The 13,463-nt window shown below is 38.1% G+C and overlaps 1 protein-coding gene across 1 annotated transcript in view; it reads left to right on the top strand.

Moving 5' to 3' along the window:
• The window catches only part of TBC1D30 (TBC1 domain family member 30), an 80,434-nt gene that overhangs the window by 43,024 nt on the left and 23,947 nt on the right, over positions 1–13,463 (top strand). The window contains exons 5-6 of the mRNA XM_061205123.1: positions 1,655–1,780; positions 3,710–3,895. Coding sequence (XP_061061106.1) covers positions 1,655–1,780; positions 3,710–3,895 — 312 coding nt within the window. The remainder of the gene's footprint in view (positions 1–1,654; positions 1,781–3,709; positions 3,896–13,463) is intronic.

Below are 13,463 nucleotides of genomic sequence, written 5' to 3'. Positions count from 1 at the left end.
GAGGGGACGAGCAGGTGTGTGTGTTTGTGTGTATGTCTGTATAGTTGGGGTGGCGGTGGATTAGACAGTTGGTTTTGGATATGTTAAGGTTGAGATGCGTATTAGATGTCTAAGTTGAAGATGTCAAGTGAGCATTTTTTTTTTTTTAACATCTTTATTGGAGTATAATTGCTTTACAATGGTGTGTTAGTTTCTGCTTTATAACAAAGTGAATCAGTTATACATATACATATGTTCCCATATTTCTTCCCTCTTGCATCTCCCTCCCTCAAGTGAGCATTTTGACATATGATCCTGATGCTTAAGAGAGAAGTATGACCGGAGATATTAATCAGTGTTATTCCTGCTAAATTATGTTCAAATACCAAAACTTGAATTGCCATCTTATTAATTCATAAACGTAGTCTTTTTTTCCTTTTTTAAAAAATTTTATTGAAGTATAGTTGATTTACAATGTTGTGTTAATTTCTGCTGTACAGCAGAGGGATTCAGTTATACATATATATACATTCTTTTTCATATTCTTTGCCATTATGCTTTATCACAGAATATTGAATATAGTTCCCTGTGCTATACAGTAGGACCTTGTTGTTTATCCATTCTATATATAATAGCTTGCATCTACTAATCCCAAACTCCTAATCTATCCTTCCCCTACCCCCTTCCTTTTTGGCAACCACAATTCCCATTCCTTTTTTTAAATTTAATTTTTATTATATATTGGGGTATAGTTAATTTACAATGCTGTGTTAGCTTCAGGTGTACAGCAAAGTGATTCAGTTATACATATACATATAGCCATCCCATTTCAGATTCTCTTCCCGTATAGGTCGCCACAGAATATTGAGTAGAGTTCCTTGTGCTATACAGTAGGTCCTTATTGATTATCTATTTTATATATAGTAGTGTGTATATGTTAATCCCAAACTCCTAATTTATCTCCCTACCCCACATGTCCCCTTTGGTAACAGTAAGTTTGTTTTCGAAGTCTGTGAGTCTCTTTCTGTTTTGTAAATAAGTTCATTTGTATTATAAACCAGGTCTTAATGATCCCAGAATTTGAACATTTTGGTTCCTCAAAATGCACATTAGAAATGGCATTATGAAACAGCTTTTCCAGATAAGGTAATGAACGGAGTAAAAATATCCAGTGATTCCTTTAAAAAAGTTATTCATTATAGGAACCCATCTGCCAGTTTTTTGTGTGTGTGAGAGAGGGATATTTAAAGGCAGAGGCCACTTTATGGTAAAAACAGGCCCATTCTCCACGGATGACCAGGGAGCTCTTGCCCAAGCATAGAGCGCCATCCAGAGCCAAGTATAACAAGCTCATAAGCTAATTTAGCTATTCCAATGAACTGAAATAAAATTTGAAACGTTTTTGTTTTCTTAACAATATCCCTAATGACTGGATCATTGCTTGGTACATAGTAGGAACTCAACAAATATTAATTGAAAGAATAAATGAAAGCCCCTAATTGGTACAGTTTAGCACAGCAAACTTTTCAGTGAGATTCTTAGAGATTTCTACATGTAGGCTATATCTGTTCTAGTAACAGCTCTCATTTTCTTATTGGATGCAATCATTATTTCCTGATAAAGAAAGATGAAATTATGTATTTTACTTTAGCATTCTTTTTTATTAATATTTTAGGTTTGGTTGACCTTGGCAGACCATTATTTGCACAGTATAGCCATTGATTGGGACAAAACCATGCGCTTCACTTTCAATGAGAGGAGTAATCCTGATGATGACTCGATGGGAATTCAGATAGTCAAGGTAATGCCCCTAAGTTTGGCTTATTGTCCTAACTTAGAAGAAAGATTCTAAGAGCCAGATATTTCCTGGACAGAGGATCAAGCCTTATGGATTGAATGTCCATGTATTTCCTGCTTCCTAATTTCATTAGTTAACAGCTTTTTAATGGGGAACTTGATGATGCCTTGTCCTCATAAATTTGTATGTTGCTAGTAAGAAGAAAATGTTTCCATTCGTATTCAACTTATTTATTTTGCTCACATGATAGGAAATTGAAATTCCTTTTTTCTTTAGCATGGGTCAGTGCTTTTAACTGGATTTTAATGTAAAAGTCACTGAGAAATTTAAAGTTAAATCTATTTCATATTAGAATAATTGGGCACTTATTAGGATTTTGATAATTTCTTAACTATCATTTTATGAAGATAGTTAGATTGACTGATGGGTTTACTTTAAACCAGGTGGTCAAATGCTCGAGCCAGCTGTGGTTCACCTACCTGGATTATTACAGTTGATTAGAGCCTGGCACTGAAAGCCAAGGATGCTGATTTGATTTAATCCCATTATTATTCTCTTACATAAGCCTCTAGCACATGCTTTTTATTTTATATGAGTACATTACGTGTGATGCTAAACTGAGGTTTTAAAAGGAAAGTTGTTTCATCTAAATTTCGGTCACCAGAAGTTGGCTAATGTTTTGGCAGATTTGAAGATATTTTTTTCAGGAGGCGCTCCTTTAACTAAAAGGAGCTATTTTGTCATCTAACTTGGTCTGTTTCAAGCATATAATATAAAAAAGGAACTATTATATTGTATGCTTGAAAAGCCTTTGCATTATCCACATTTGAGCTGTTTATTTGCAATTTAGGTATATGTTTCCCAGAGATGAAGTATTCCATATTTGAAATATTTTCTTTCTATTTAAGTTGTGAATTAAGGCAATGCACATTTTATAACAATCACGTTATTAAGAGAATTTTTTTTCTCATTGAAATGAATGATATGTCAGTAAAATGACTTCAGCTCCGGAAAATCATAGTCTCTGTTTGGTAATTAAATTACAGATATTGCCCTTATTAAATTTTTTTTTTAAATAAAGAATTTTATTTATTTATTTATTTATTTATGGCTGTGTTGGGTCTTCGTTTCTGTGCGAGGGCTTTCTCTAGTTGCGGCAAGTGGGGGCCACTCTTCATCACGGTGCGCGGGCCTCTCACTATCGCGGCCTCTCTTGTTGCGGAGCACAGGCTCCAGACGCGCAGGCTCAGTAATTGTGGCTCACGGGCCTAGTTGCTCCGTGGCATGTGGGATCTTCCCAGACCGGGGCTCGAACCCGTGTCCCCTGCATTGGCAGGCAGATTCTCTACCACTGCGCCACCAGGGAAGCCCCTGCCCTCATTAAATATCAAAGCACAGTAAATGTTTCTGCCTCTTTTATACAAATTTATAAAACAACTTGGAGAGAATGATTTTTCTGTCTCTTTACAGTACTGGTTACATTTTTTTATTCTTTTCATTTTGCTCCTTAATACTATTTGGAGTTTTGATAGCTAAATATTATATCATTTTTTGTAGAAAGAAATAATGTTAGCATCTATCATACATGTGTTAAAATGACTTATTTGAGATATATGATAAAATAAACTGTCAATTTATTTAGAATTATAATGCAGTGTTAATTCTGAGTCCCTTTTTGTGTTAACTCTAGAAATACTTGTGGTAGAAAGTTTGCCTGGTTGAAATTCCCCTTGAAAATGCCTCAGCATATTAGAAAACTAAAAAAAAAAAAAGTTTTGGTCCATGTGTTTAAGTTGCATATACATTTTTGACAACTAAAATCCATGTTGATACTCTGACTCTACTTAATGCTGAGGCAGAGAAAAAAACTAAAGTTTTTTTTTTTAGAGAGCTTAAGGAGGTATTTTAAAAAATGTTTCCCTCTCATTTTAGGATCTTCACCGCACGGGCTGCAGTTCTTACTGTGGCCAGGAGGCTGAGCAGGACAGGGTTGTGTTGAAGCGGGTTCTGCTGGCCTACGCCCGATGGAACAAGAATGTCGGGTATTGCCAAGGCTTTAACATCCTGGCCGCACTAATTCTGGAAGTGGTGGAAGGCAATGAAGGCGATGCTCTGAAAGTGAGTATCAGGCTCTGAAGAAGACAACTAAAATTCTTCAGAGAGGGAAATACTGGAGCTATAATTTCTCTTCCCTGGTGCTCTACCTCCTTCCAGGGTACTGACTACACCTTTCTTATTATCCATGATACCATTTCTCCCAGGTGAAAACCTAGTCACATGACAGACTTACGTAGCTGCCAAATTTGAGGAGAATGATTATGTTTTTAGTCTCACTTATGAGACATCATATTTTTTTAAATTTTATTTTATTTTATTCTTTTAACATCTTTATTGGAGTATAATTGCTTTACAATGGTGTGTTAGTTTCTGCTGTATAACAAAGTGAATCAGCTATACATATACATATATCTGCATATCTCCTCCCTCTTGCATCTCCCTCCCACCCTCCCTATCCCACCCCTCTAGGTGGTCCCAAAGCACAGAGCTGATCTCCCTGTGCTATGTGGTTGCTTCCCACTAGCTATCTATTTTACATTTGGTAGTGTATATATGTCCATGCCACTCTCTCACTTTGTCCCAGCATACCCTTCCCCCTCCCCATGTCCTCAAGTCCATTCTCTAGTAGGCCTGCGTCTTTATTCCCGTCTTGCCCCTAGGTTCTTCATGAACATTTTGGTTTTTGTTGTTTTTTTTTAGATTCCATATATATGTGTTAGCATATGGTATTTGTTTTTCTCTTTCTGACTTACTTCACTCTGTATGACAGACTCTAGGTCCATCCACCTCACTCCAAATAACTCAATTTCGTTTCTTTTTATGGCTGAGTAATATTCCATTGTATATATGTGCCACATCTTCTTTATCCATTCATCTGTTGATGGACACTTATGTTGCTTCCAAGTCCTGGCTATTGTAAATAGAGCTGCAGTGAATATTGTCGTACATGACTCTTTTTGAATTATGGTTTTCTCAGGGTATATGCCCAGTAGTGGGATTGCTGGGTCGTATGGTAGTTCTATTTTTAGTTTTTTAAGGAACCTCCATACTGTTCTCCATAGTGGCTGTATCAATTTACATTCCCACCAAGAGTGCAAGAGGGTTCCCTTTTCTCCACACCCTCTCCAGCATTTATTTTTTGTAGATTTTTTGATGATGGCCATTCTGACCGGTGTGAGATGATATCGCATTGTAGTTTTGATTTGCATTTCTTTAATGATTAATGATGTTGAGCCTTCTTTCATGTGTTTGTTGACAGTCTGTATATCTTCTTTGGAGAAATGTCTATTTAGGTCTTCTGCCCTTTTTTGGATTGGGTTGTTTGTTTTTTTGATTTTGAGCTGCATGAGCTGCTTGTAAATTTTGGAGATTAATCCTTTGTCAGTTGCTTCAATTGCAAATATTTTCTCCCATTCTGAGGGTTGTCTTTTCGTCTTGTTTATGGTTTCCTTTGCTGTGCAAAAGCTTTTAAGTTTCATTAGGTCCCATTTGTTTATTTTTGTTTTTATTTCCATTTCTCTAGGAGATGGGTCAAAAAGGATCTTGCTGTGATTAATGTCATAGAGTGTTCTGCCTATGTTTTCCTCTAAGAGTTTGATAGTGTCTGGCCTTACATTTAGGTCTTTAATCCATTTTGAGTTTATTTTTGTGTATGGTGTTAGGGAGTGTTCTAATTTCGTTCTTTTACGTGTAGGTGTCCAGTTTTCCCAGCACCACTTATTGAAGAGACTATCTTTCCTCCATTGTATATTCTTGCCTCCTTTATCAAAGATAAGGTGACCATATGTGCGTGGGTTTACCTCTGGGCTTTCTATCCTGTTCCATTGATCTATATTTCTGTTTTTGTGCCAGTACCATACTGTCTTGATTACTGTAGCTTTGTAGTATAGTCTGAAGTCCCGGAGCCTGATTCCTCTAGCTCCGTTTTTCTTTCTCAAGATTGCTTTGGCTATTCGGGGTCTTTTGTGTTTCCATACAAATTGTGAAATTTTTTGTTCTAGTTCTGTGAAATATGCCATTGGTAGTTTGATAGGGATTGCATTGAATCTGTAGATTGCTTTGGGTAGTATAGTCATTTTCACAATGTTGATCCTTCCAATCCAAGAACACGGTATATCTCTCCATCTATTTGTATCATCTTTAATTTCTTTCATCAGTGTCTTATAATTTTCTGCATACAGGTCTTTTGTCTCCTTAGGTAGGTTTATTCCTCGGTATTTTATTCTTTTTGTTGCAATGGTAAACGGGAGTGTTTTCTTAATTTCACTTTCAGATTTTTCATCATTAGTATACAGGAATGCAAGAGATTTCTGTGCATTAATTTTGTATCCTGCTACTTTACCAAATTCATTGATTAGCTCTAGTAGTTTTCTGGTAGCATCTTTAGGATTCTCTATGTATAGTATCTTGTCATCTGCAAACAGTGACAGCTTTACTTCTTCTTTTCCAATTTGGATTCCTTTTATTTCTTTTTCTTCTCTGATTGCCGTGGCTAGGACTTCCAAAACTATGTTGAATAATAGTGGTGAGAGTTGGCAACCTTGCCTTGTTCCTGATCTTAGTGGAAATGGTTTCAGTTTTTCACCATTGAGGACGATGTTGCCTGTGGGTTTGTCATATATGGCCTTTATTATGTTGAGGTAAGTTCCCTCTATGCCTACTTTCTGGAGGGTTTTTATCATAAATGGGTGTTGAATTTTGTCGAAAGCTTTCTCTGCATCTATTGAGATGATCATATGGTTTTTCTCCTTCAGTTTGTTGATATGGTGTATCACATTGATTGATTTGCATATATTGAATAATCCTTGCATTCCTGGGGTAAACCCCACTTGATCATGGTGTATGATCCTTTTAATGTGCTGTGGGATTCTGTTTGCTAGTATTTTGTTGAGGATTTTTGCATCTATGTTCATCAGTGATATTGGTCTGTAGTTTTCTTTTTTTGTGACATCTTTGTCTGGTTTTGGTATCAGGTTGATGGTGGCCTTGTAGAATGAGTTTGGGAGTGTTCCTCCTTCTGCTGTATTTTGGAAGAGTTTGAGAAGGATAGGTGTTAGCTCTTCTCTAAATGTTTGATAGAATTCACCTGTGAAGCCATCTAGTCCTTGGCTTTTGTTTGTTGGAAGATTTTTGATCACAGTTTCAATTTCAGTGCTTGTGATTGGTCTGTTTATATTTTCTGTTTCTTCCTGGTTCAGTCTTGGAAGGTTGTGCTTTTCTAAGAATTTGTCCATTTCTTCCAGGTTGTCCATTTTATTGGCATATAGTTGTTTGTAGTAATCTCTCATGATCCATTGTATTTCTGCAGTGTCAGTTGTTACCTCCCCTTTTTCATTTCTAATTCTATTGATTTGAGTCTTCTACCTTTTTTTCTTGATGAGTCTGGCTAATGGTTTATCAATTTTGTTTATCTTCTTAAAGAACCAGCCTTTAGTCTTATTGATTTTGCTATCGTTTCTTTCATTTCTTTTTCATTTATTTCTGATCTGATCTTTATGATTTCTTTCCTTTTGCTAACTTTGGGGTTTTTTTGTTCTTCTTTCTCTGATTGCTTTAGGTGTAAGGTTAGGTTGTTTATTTGAGATGTTTCTTGTTTCTTAAGGTAGGATTGTATTGCTATAAACTTCCCTCTTAGAACTGCTTTTGCTGCATCCCATAGGTTTTGGGTCGTTGTGTTTTCATTGTCATTTGTTTCTAGGTGTTTTTTGATTTCCTCTTTGATTGCTTCAGTGATCTCTTGGTTATTAAGTAGTGTATTGTTTAGCCTCCATGTGTTTGTATTTTTTACAGATTTTTTCCTGTAATTGATATCTAGTCTCATAGTGTTGTGGTCAGAAAAGATGCTTGATATGATTTCAATTTTCTTAAATTTACCAAGGCTTGATTTTGTGACCCAAGATATGATCTATCCTGGAGAATATTCCATGAGCACTTGAGAAGAAAGTGTATTCTGTTGTTTTTGGATGGAATGTCCCATAAATATCAATTAAGTCCATCTTGTTTAATGTATCATTTGAAGCTTGTGTTTCCTTATTTATTTTCATTTTGGATGATCTGTCCATTGGTGAACGTGGGGTGTTAAAGTCCCCTACTATGATTGTGTTACTGTTGATTTCCCCTTTTACGGCTGTTAGTATATGTTTTATTTATTAGAAGCCAGTCACTAGGTCCAGCTCGTATTCAAGGGGATGGGCATATACAAGGGTGTGACTACCATGAGGTGCAGATCCTGAGAGGTCACGCTGTAAACTGCCTTATTTGTTATGCTTAATTCTGGTTGGATCTTGTTAATAGGTTGCTTTCACATCTGGGGCAAGGTATGAATGAGGTAGGCTGAGAGTGAATGTCTGTGATGGAAGGTGTTTGCGTGGAGAAAGGTTATGGAAGTGAATTATGTTTCTTATCTTTTAATCTTCGATGTCTAGGGCCTTTTTTAGTAAAAAAAATTCTGGAAACACTTTGAGATGGTTCGCTAGCAAGTTAAACTTATAGGTCTGAATATGACTCAGTGAGTCACCACAAATAGTCTTTATGAGAAATGAAGCATTTCAGATGTAGAGGATGGCCACTGCCTTATTTGCTTGGCATAGTATGGGGTTGCTTATTCATATTTGAACCCTGAAGCTGTTTTTGATTGCAATGTTGTGTGATGGATGGGATGAATACTTACTCTTTGTATTCAAGATCGCCCCCTCCTCCCAATTCTGTGTTTGATTGCAGCAAATAACTTAATGATATTCTCAATCACTCACTTAATGTCATATGGAAAAATAAACACATTTTCCTCCTGGTTTTATACACATCGTGGTGGAATTAATTATAAATCCAGCATGACATGATGTAAATCTGTATTCACCCTCTTGATTTTTCCATTCATGTATTTAAGGAAACAGCTTTGAAGGTACTTGTTCATCAAATAGGCAGGGGTGAAGGGGAGGAGGCAGTGACAAATCAAATACGTGAGTTTAAAACATTTTTTATTAAGAAGCAATTTTGTTTATTCAGTCTATCAGCTTTAGTCAGTTTTGTTTTTTTCCGGTGTAATTTGCATGACTATGGAATGAGAACTGTCCAGTTGAAATGTTGAAATAAACAATTCAGGTTAGAGAGTGGGGTGAAGAGGTTTGGGGAAGGGGATATAAATGCCAATCAAATCACAAAATCTCAGTGATACTTGAGAAACCAAAAATTCACATAAAAAGATGGATTATTCAAAGCTGAGAAACTGAATATTTATATTTCTGCCTCTAAGAAAATGAACTCTGTGGAATGAAATGACATCATCATCATTTAGGAATCTTGTGGTTAGACATTTAATATGCAGAGGAAGGTTGGGTTTATGAAGACACTTCGAATGCTAAGGAAAATATTGGATGTCAGTGTTTTTCCAGCAGCTCTTTTGGCCTCTGCAAGTTGTAGTTATTAGGGAAATTAATAGTTTATCAGAGTAGGTAAACCATTTTCCCTGCTTTTTTGGCATTTACTGTTTTTTTTTTTTTTTAATTAATTTATTTAATTTATTTATTTTTGTCTGCGGTGGGTCTTCGTTGCTGCTCACAGGCTTTCTCTAGTTGTGGCGAGCGGGGGCTGCTCTTGGTTGTGGTGTGTGGGCTTCTCATTGCGGTGGCTTCTCTTGTTGTGGAGCACGGGCTCTAGGCACGCGGGGTTCAGTAGTTGTGGCTCGCGAGCTCTAGAGCGCAGGCTCAGTAGTTGTGGTGCACGGGCTTTGTTGCTCCGCGGCATGTGGGATCTTCCCGGACCAGGGCTCGAACCCATGTCCCCTGCATTGGCAGGCGGATTCTTCACCACTGTGCCACCAGGGAAGCCCAACTGTTTTGTTTTTAACTATTTGTTAAAAATTGGAAGCTTCCCCATTATTTTTTTAATACTTCATTTTTAAGAGCAGTTTTAGATTCATAGCAAAATTGAGAGGAAAGTACAGAGATTTTTCCATATACCCCTTGGCGCCCCCCCTGCCCCCCCCCCACACGACAGCCTCCTCCATTATCAGTATCACTCACTAGAGGGGTACATTTGTTAAAATCGATGAATCTACATTGACACTTAAATAGTCACCTAAAGTCCACAGCTTACATTAGTGTTCACCCTTCGTGTTGTACATTCTACGGGTTTGGACAAATGTATAATGACACGTAGTCATCATTAGAATGTCATAAGGGTATTTTCACTGCCATAAAAATGCTCTGTTTTCTTCACTCCCCGCCCCCCTCCCACTAATCTTTTTACTACTTCCATAGTTTTACCTTTTCCAGAATATCATATCGTTGGAATCATACAGTATCTTGCCTCTTCAGATTGGCTTCTTTCATTTAGCAATATGCATTTATGGTCTCTCCATGTCTCTTCATGGCTTGATAGCTGAATTCTTTTTAGTAATGAATAATATTCCATTGTCTGGACCTACTGGAGGACATCTTGGTTGCTTCCAGGTTTTGGCAATTATGAATAAAGCTGCTATAAAAATCCACATGTAGGTTTTTGTGTGGACATAAATTTTCAACTCCTTTGGGTAAATACCAAGGAGTGCAATTGCTGGATTGTATGGTAGGAGTATGTTTAGTTTTGTAAAAAAAAAAAAACTCATCAAACTGTCTTCCAAAGTGACTATACCATTTTGCATTCCTACCAGCAAAGTCTGAGAGTTCTTGTTGCTCCACATCCTTGCCAACATTTGGTGTTGTCAGCATTACAGATTTTGGCCATTGTAATAAGTGTGTAGTGGTATCTCACTGTTGTTTTAATTTGAATTTCTCTGATGACTATGATGTGGAACATCTTTTCATAGCTTATTTACCATCTGTATATCTTCTTTGGGTGTCTGTTAAGGTCTTTGGTCCATTTTTTAATCAGGTTGTTTGTTTTCTTATTGTTGAGTTTTAAGAATTGTTGTGTATTTTGGGTGACAGTCCTTTTTTCAGATCTGCCTTTTCAGATATTTTCTCCCAGTCTGTGGCTTTTCTTCTAATCCTGTTGACAGTGTCTTTTACAGAGCAGAAGGTTTAAATTTTAATGAAGTCTAGCCTACCAAGTATTTCTTTCATGGATTGTGCCTTTGGTATTGTATCTAAAAAGTCATTTCCATACTCAAGGGCATCTAGGCTCTGTTATCTCCTAGGAGTTTTATGGTATTGCGTTTTAGATCATAGGTCTATGATCCCTTTTGAGTTACTTTTTGTGGACAGTGTAGGGTTGTTCCAGCACCATTTGTTGAAGAGACTGTCTGTTCTATTGCCATTATGTATCCTATTTTTTTTGAAGATCTAATGTTTGGTGTTTGGAATACAGTAGTAGGTGAAGTAACATAACTGACACAGTACATAGCTGGCTCTTATGTCTTATGTCAGATTTTGAGATGCGTTTGGACAGAGAATTGCATTGTGTCACAAGAATTACTGTGATAATCGGAAATCTTTTTCTTGTTTTCATGTAATTTTGAGGGATTGTAATCGCTTCATAAAAACTTATAAATTCATTTAAAAATCTTTCTTGGTATTATATAGCTTATTCTAGGTGAAAAGTGCAGTAATAGACTGTTACCTTTAAATTTTGCCTTCAGATCCCATAAATCTTCTCCTTACCTATAGAGTGCGAGGTCCCTGACAGTGCCCTCTGCTCTGCTGACAATCTGCCCTCCTCTCCGCTGGCCTGGGCCCTCCAGGACTTCCTCCCTCCACACAGGCCGAATGTACTGCTTTTACTGCTAAGCTCCTATTTTCAGGGTGACGCTGCATTTACCTGGTAAATTCTGACCCTGTGTAAGAAGGCTAAGGCGGTTCCCTGGGCCTGTTCACTCCTATAGTAAAGGCCATGGGGGGCCTTCTTGAGAGTATGTCCCCACTCTTACTGACTTAGTCAAAACTATGACCCTAGGGCTTCCCTGGTGGCACAGTGGTTAAGAATCCGCCTGCCAGTGCAGGGAACGTGGGTTTGAGCCCTGGTCTGGGAGGATCCCACATGCCACAGAGCAACTAAGCCCGTGCGCCACAACTACTGAGCCTGTGCTCCAGAGCCCGTGAGCCACAACTGCTGAGCCCGTGTGCCACAACTATTGAAGCCTGTGCACCTAGAGCCCGTGCTCCGCAACAAGAGAAGCCACCGCAATGAGAAGCCTGCGCATCGCAATGAACAGTAGCCCCTGCTCGCTGCAACTAGAGAAAGCCCGCGCGCAGCAACGAAGACCCAACACAGCCAAAAATAAATAAATAAAATAAAATAAATAAATTTATAAAAAACAAAACAAAACAACTATGACCCTAAAAGTAGAAGTTACAAGCCAAGGATGAGGGGAAAATGGGCCCTTGGCAGGTCTGGGAGATAATTTTTTTTTTGTGGAAAATAGTGTTTTGTGATATGCTGAAAATCAAAATATGAGACCGCTACTTCTCCACCAACGTATAGGACCCACTAGATTTTGTTCTTTTATTTTTAAAATTAATTTATTTATTTTTGGCTGCGTTGGGTCTTCGTTGCTGCGCGTGGGCTTTCTCTAGTTGCGGCGAGCGGGGGCTACTCCTTGTTGTGGTGCGCGGGCTTCTCATTGCGGTGGCTTCTCTTGTGGTGGAGCACGGGCTCTAGGTGGCGGGCTTTAGCAGTTGTGGCACATGGGCTCAGTAGTTGTGGCTCGTGGGCTCTAGAGCACAGGCTCAGTAGTTGTGGCGCACGTGCTTAGTTGCTCCGCGTCATGTGGGATCTTACCAGACCAGGGCTTGAACCCGTGTGCCCTGCATTGGCAGGCAGATTCTTAACCACTGCACCACCAGGGAAGTCCTATGATTTTGCTCTTAATTTTGCTTTTTCTGTGCTCTAGGGAAAGAGCAGGTCTTCTAAGGAGGAGGGCATAAACAGAGCATGCAAGCTGACATATAGGACTCACGTGTGTTTGTTGGGTCATTCTGGTGGTTCTTGACATCTTAGAAAAGATATAGAAAAATCATATAGAAAAGTCAGAATGAAAATAGTAATTTGAAGAGCATGAGACAATCTCATGAAAGAAATCCCAATTTTAAAAGTACCATTTGCTCAAACAAAACCTTGTTGCACTCTCCCAGGAGAGGAAGTGGACAAAAAGCCGACATCAGTTGTCCAAATAACCCAGGTTGATGGTCGTTGAATCTTGAGACCAGCTGCAGTTGGGATGTTTCATGACAGGCCAGCTCTTGGTTTTCAGGTTAAGGTTGTAAAACTGTGCTGTTATCAGGGAGCCGACATTGAGATTCCTCCCGGCTGCTGAGAAAGCATGTGCTCCGTGGCTTCTCAGAGGGAGGCTGAGGGTTGTATTTATCATCACAGCTACTTACAGGATGAACTCAGGTCTAGCAGCCCAGGTAGAAATTTTAGACATTGGCAGATGTGGGGTCTGAGGTACTTAGACAGTTATGCCACCCGCTCCTTACCCAGGGGGAGAGGAGCCTTGAAAATACAGAACATTTGGTTCTGACATATGTAAAGGATAGTGTGCTTTGGCTAACTGCATTTTATCTATTTGAATATGTTCTATTTAGGATATGTTAGTACACCGGTTTTTATGAAGCAATCTTTTTTTTTTTAATAGATTTATTTTATTTATTTATTTGTGTTTTTTTTTTTTTGGCTGCATTGGGTCTTCATT

Source organism: Eubalaena glacialis, chromosome 11 (assembly GCF_028564815.1).
Source record: "Eubalaena glacialis isolate mEubGla1 chromosome 11, mEubGla1.1.hap2.+ XY, whole genome shotgun sequence".
Lineage (NCBI taxonomy): Eukaryota > Metazoa > Chordata > Mammalia > Artiodactyla > Balaenidae > Eubalaena > Eubalaena glacialis.
This window is presented reverse-complemented; position numbering and strand designations above follow the sequence as displayed.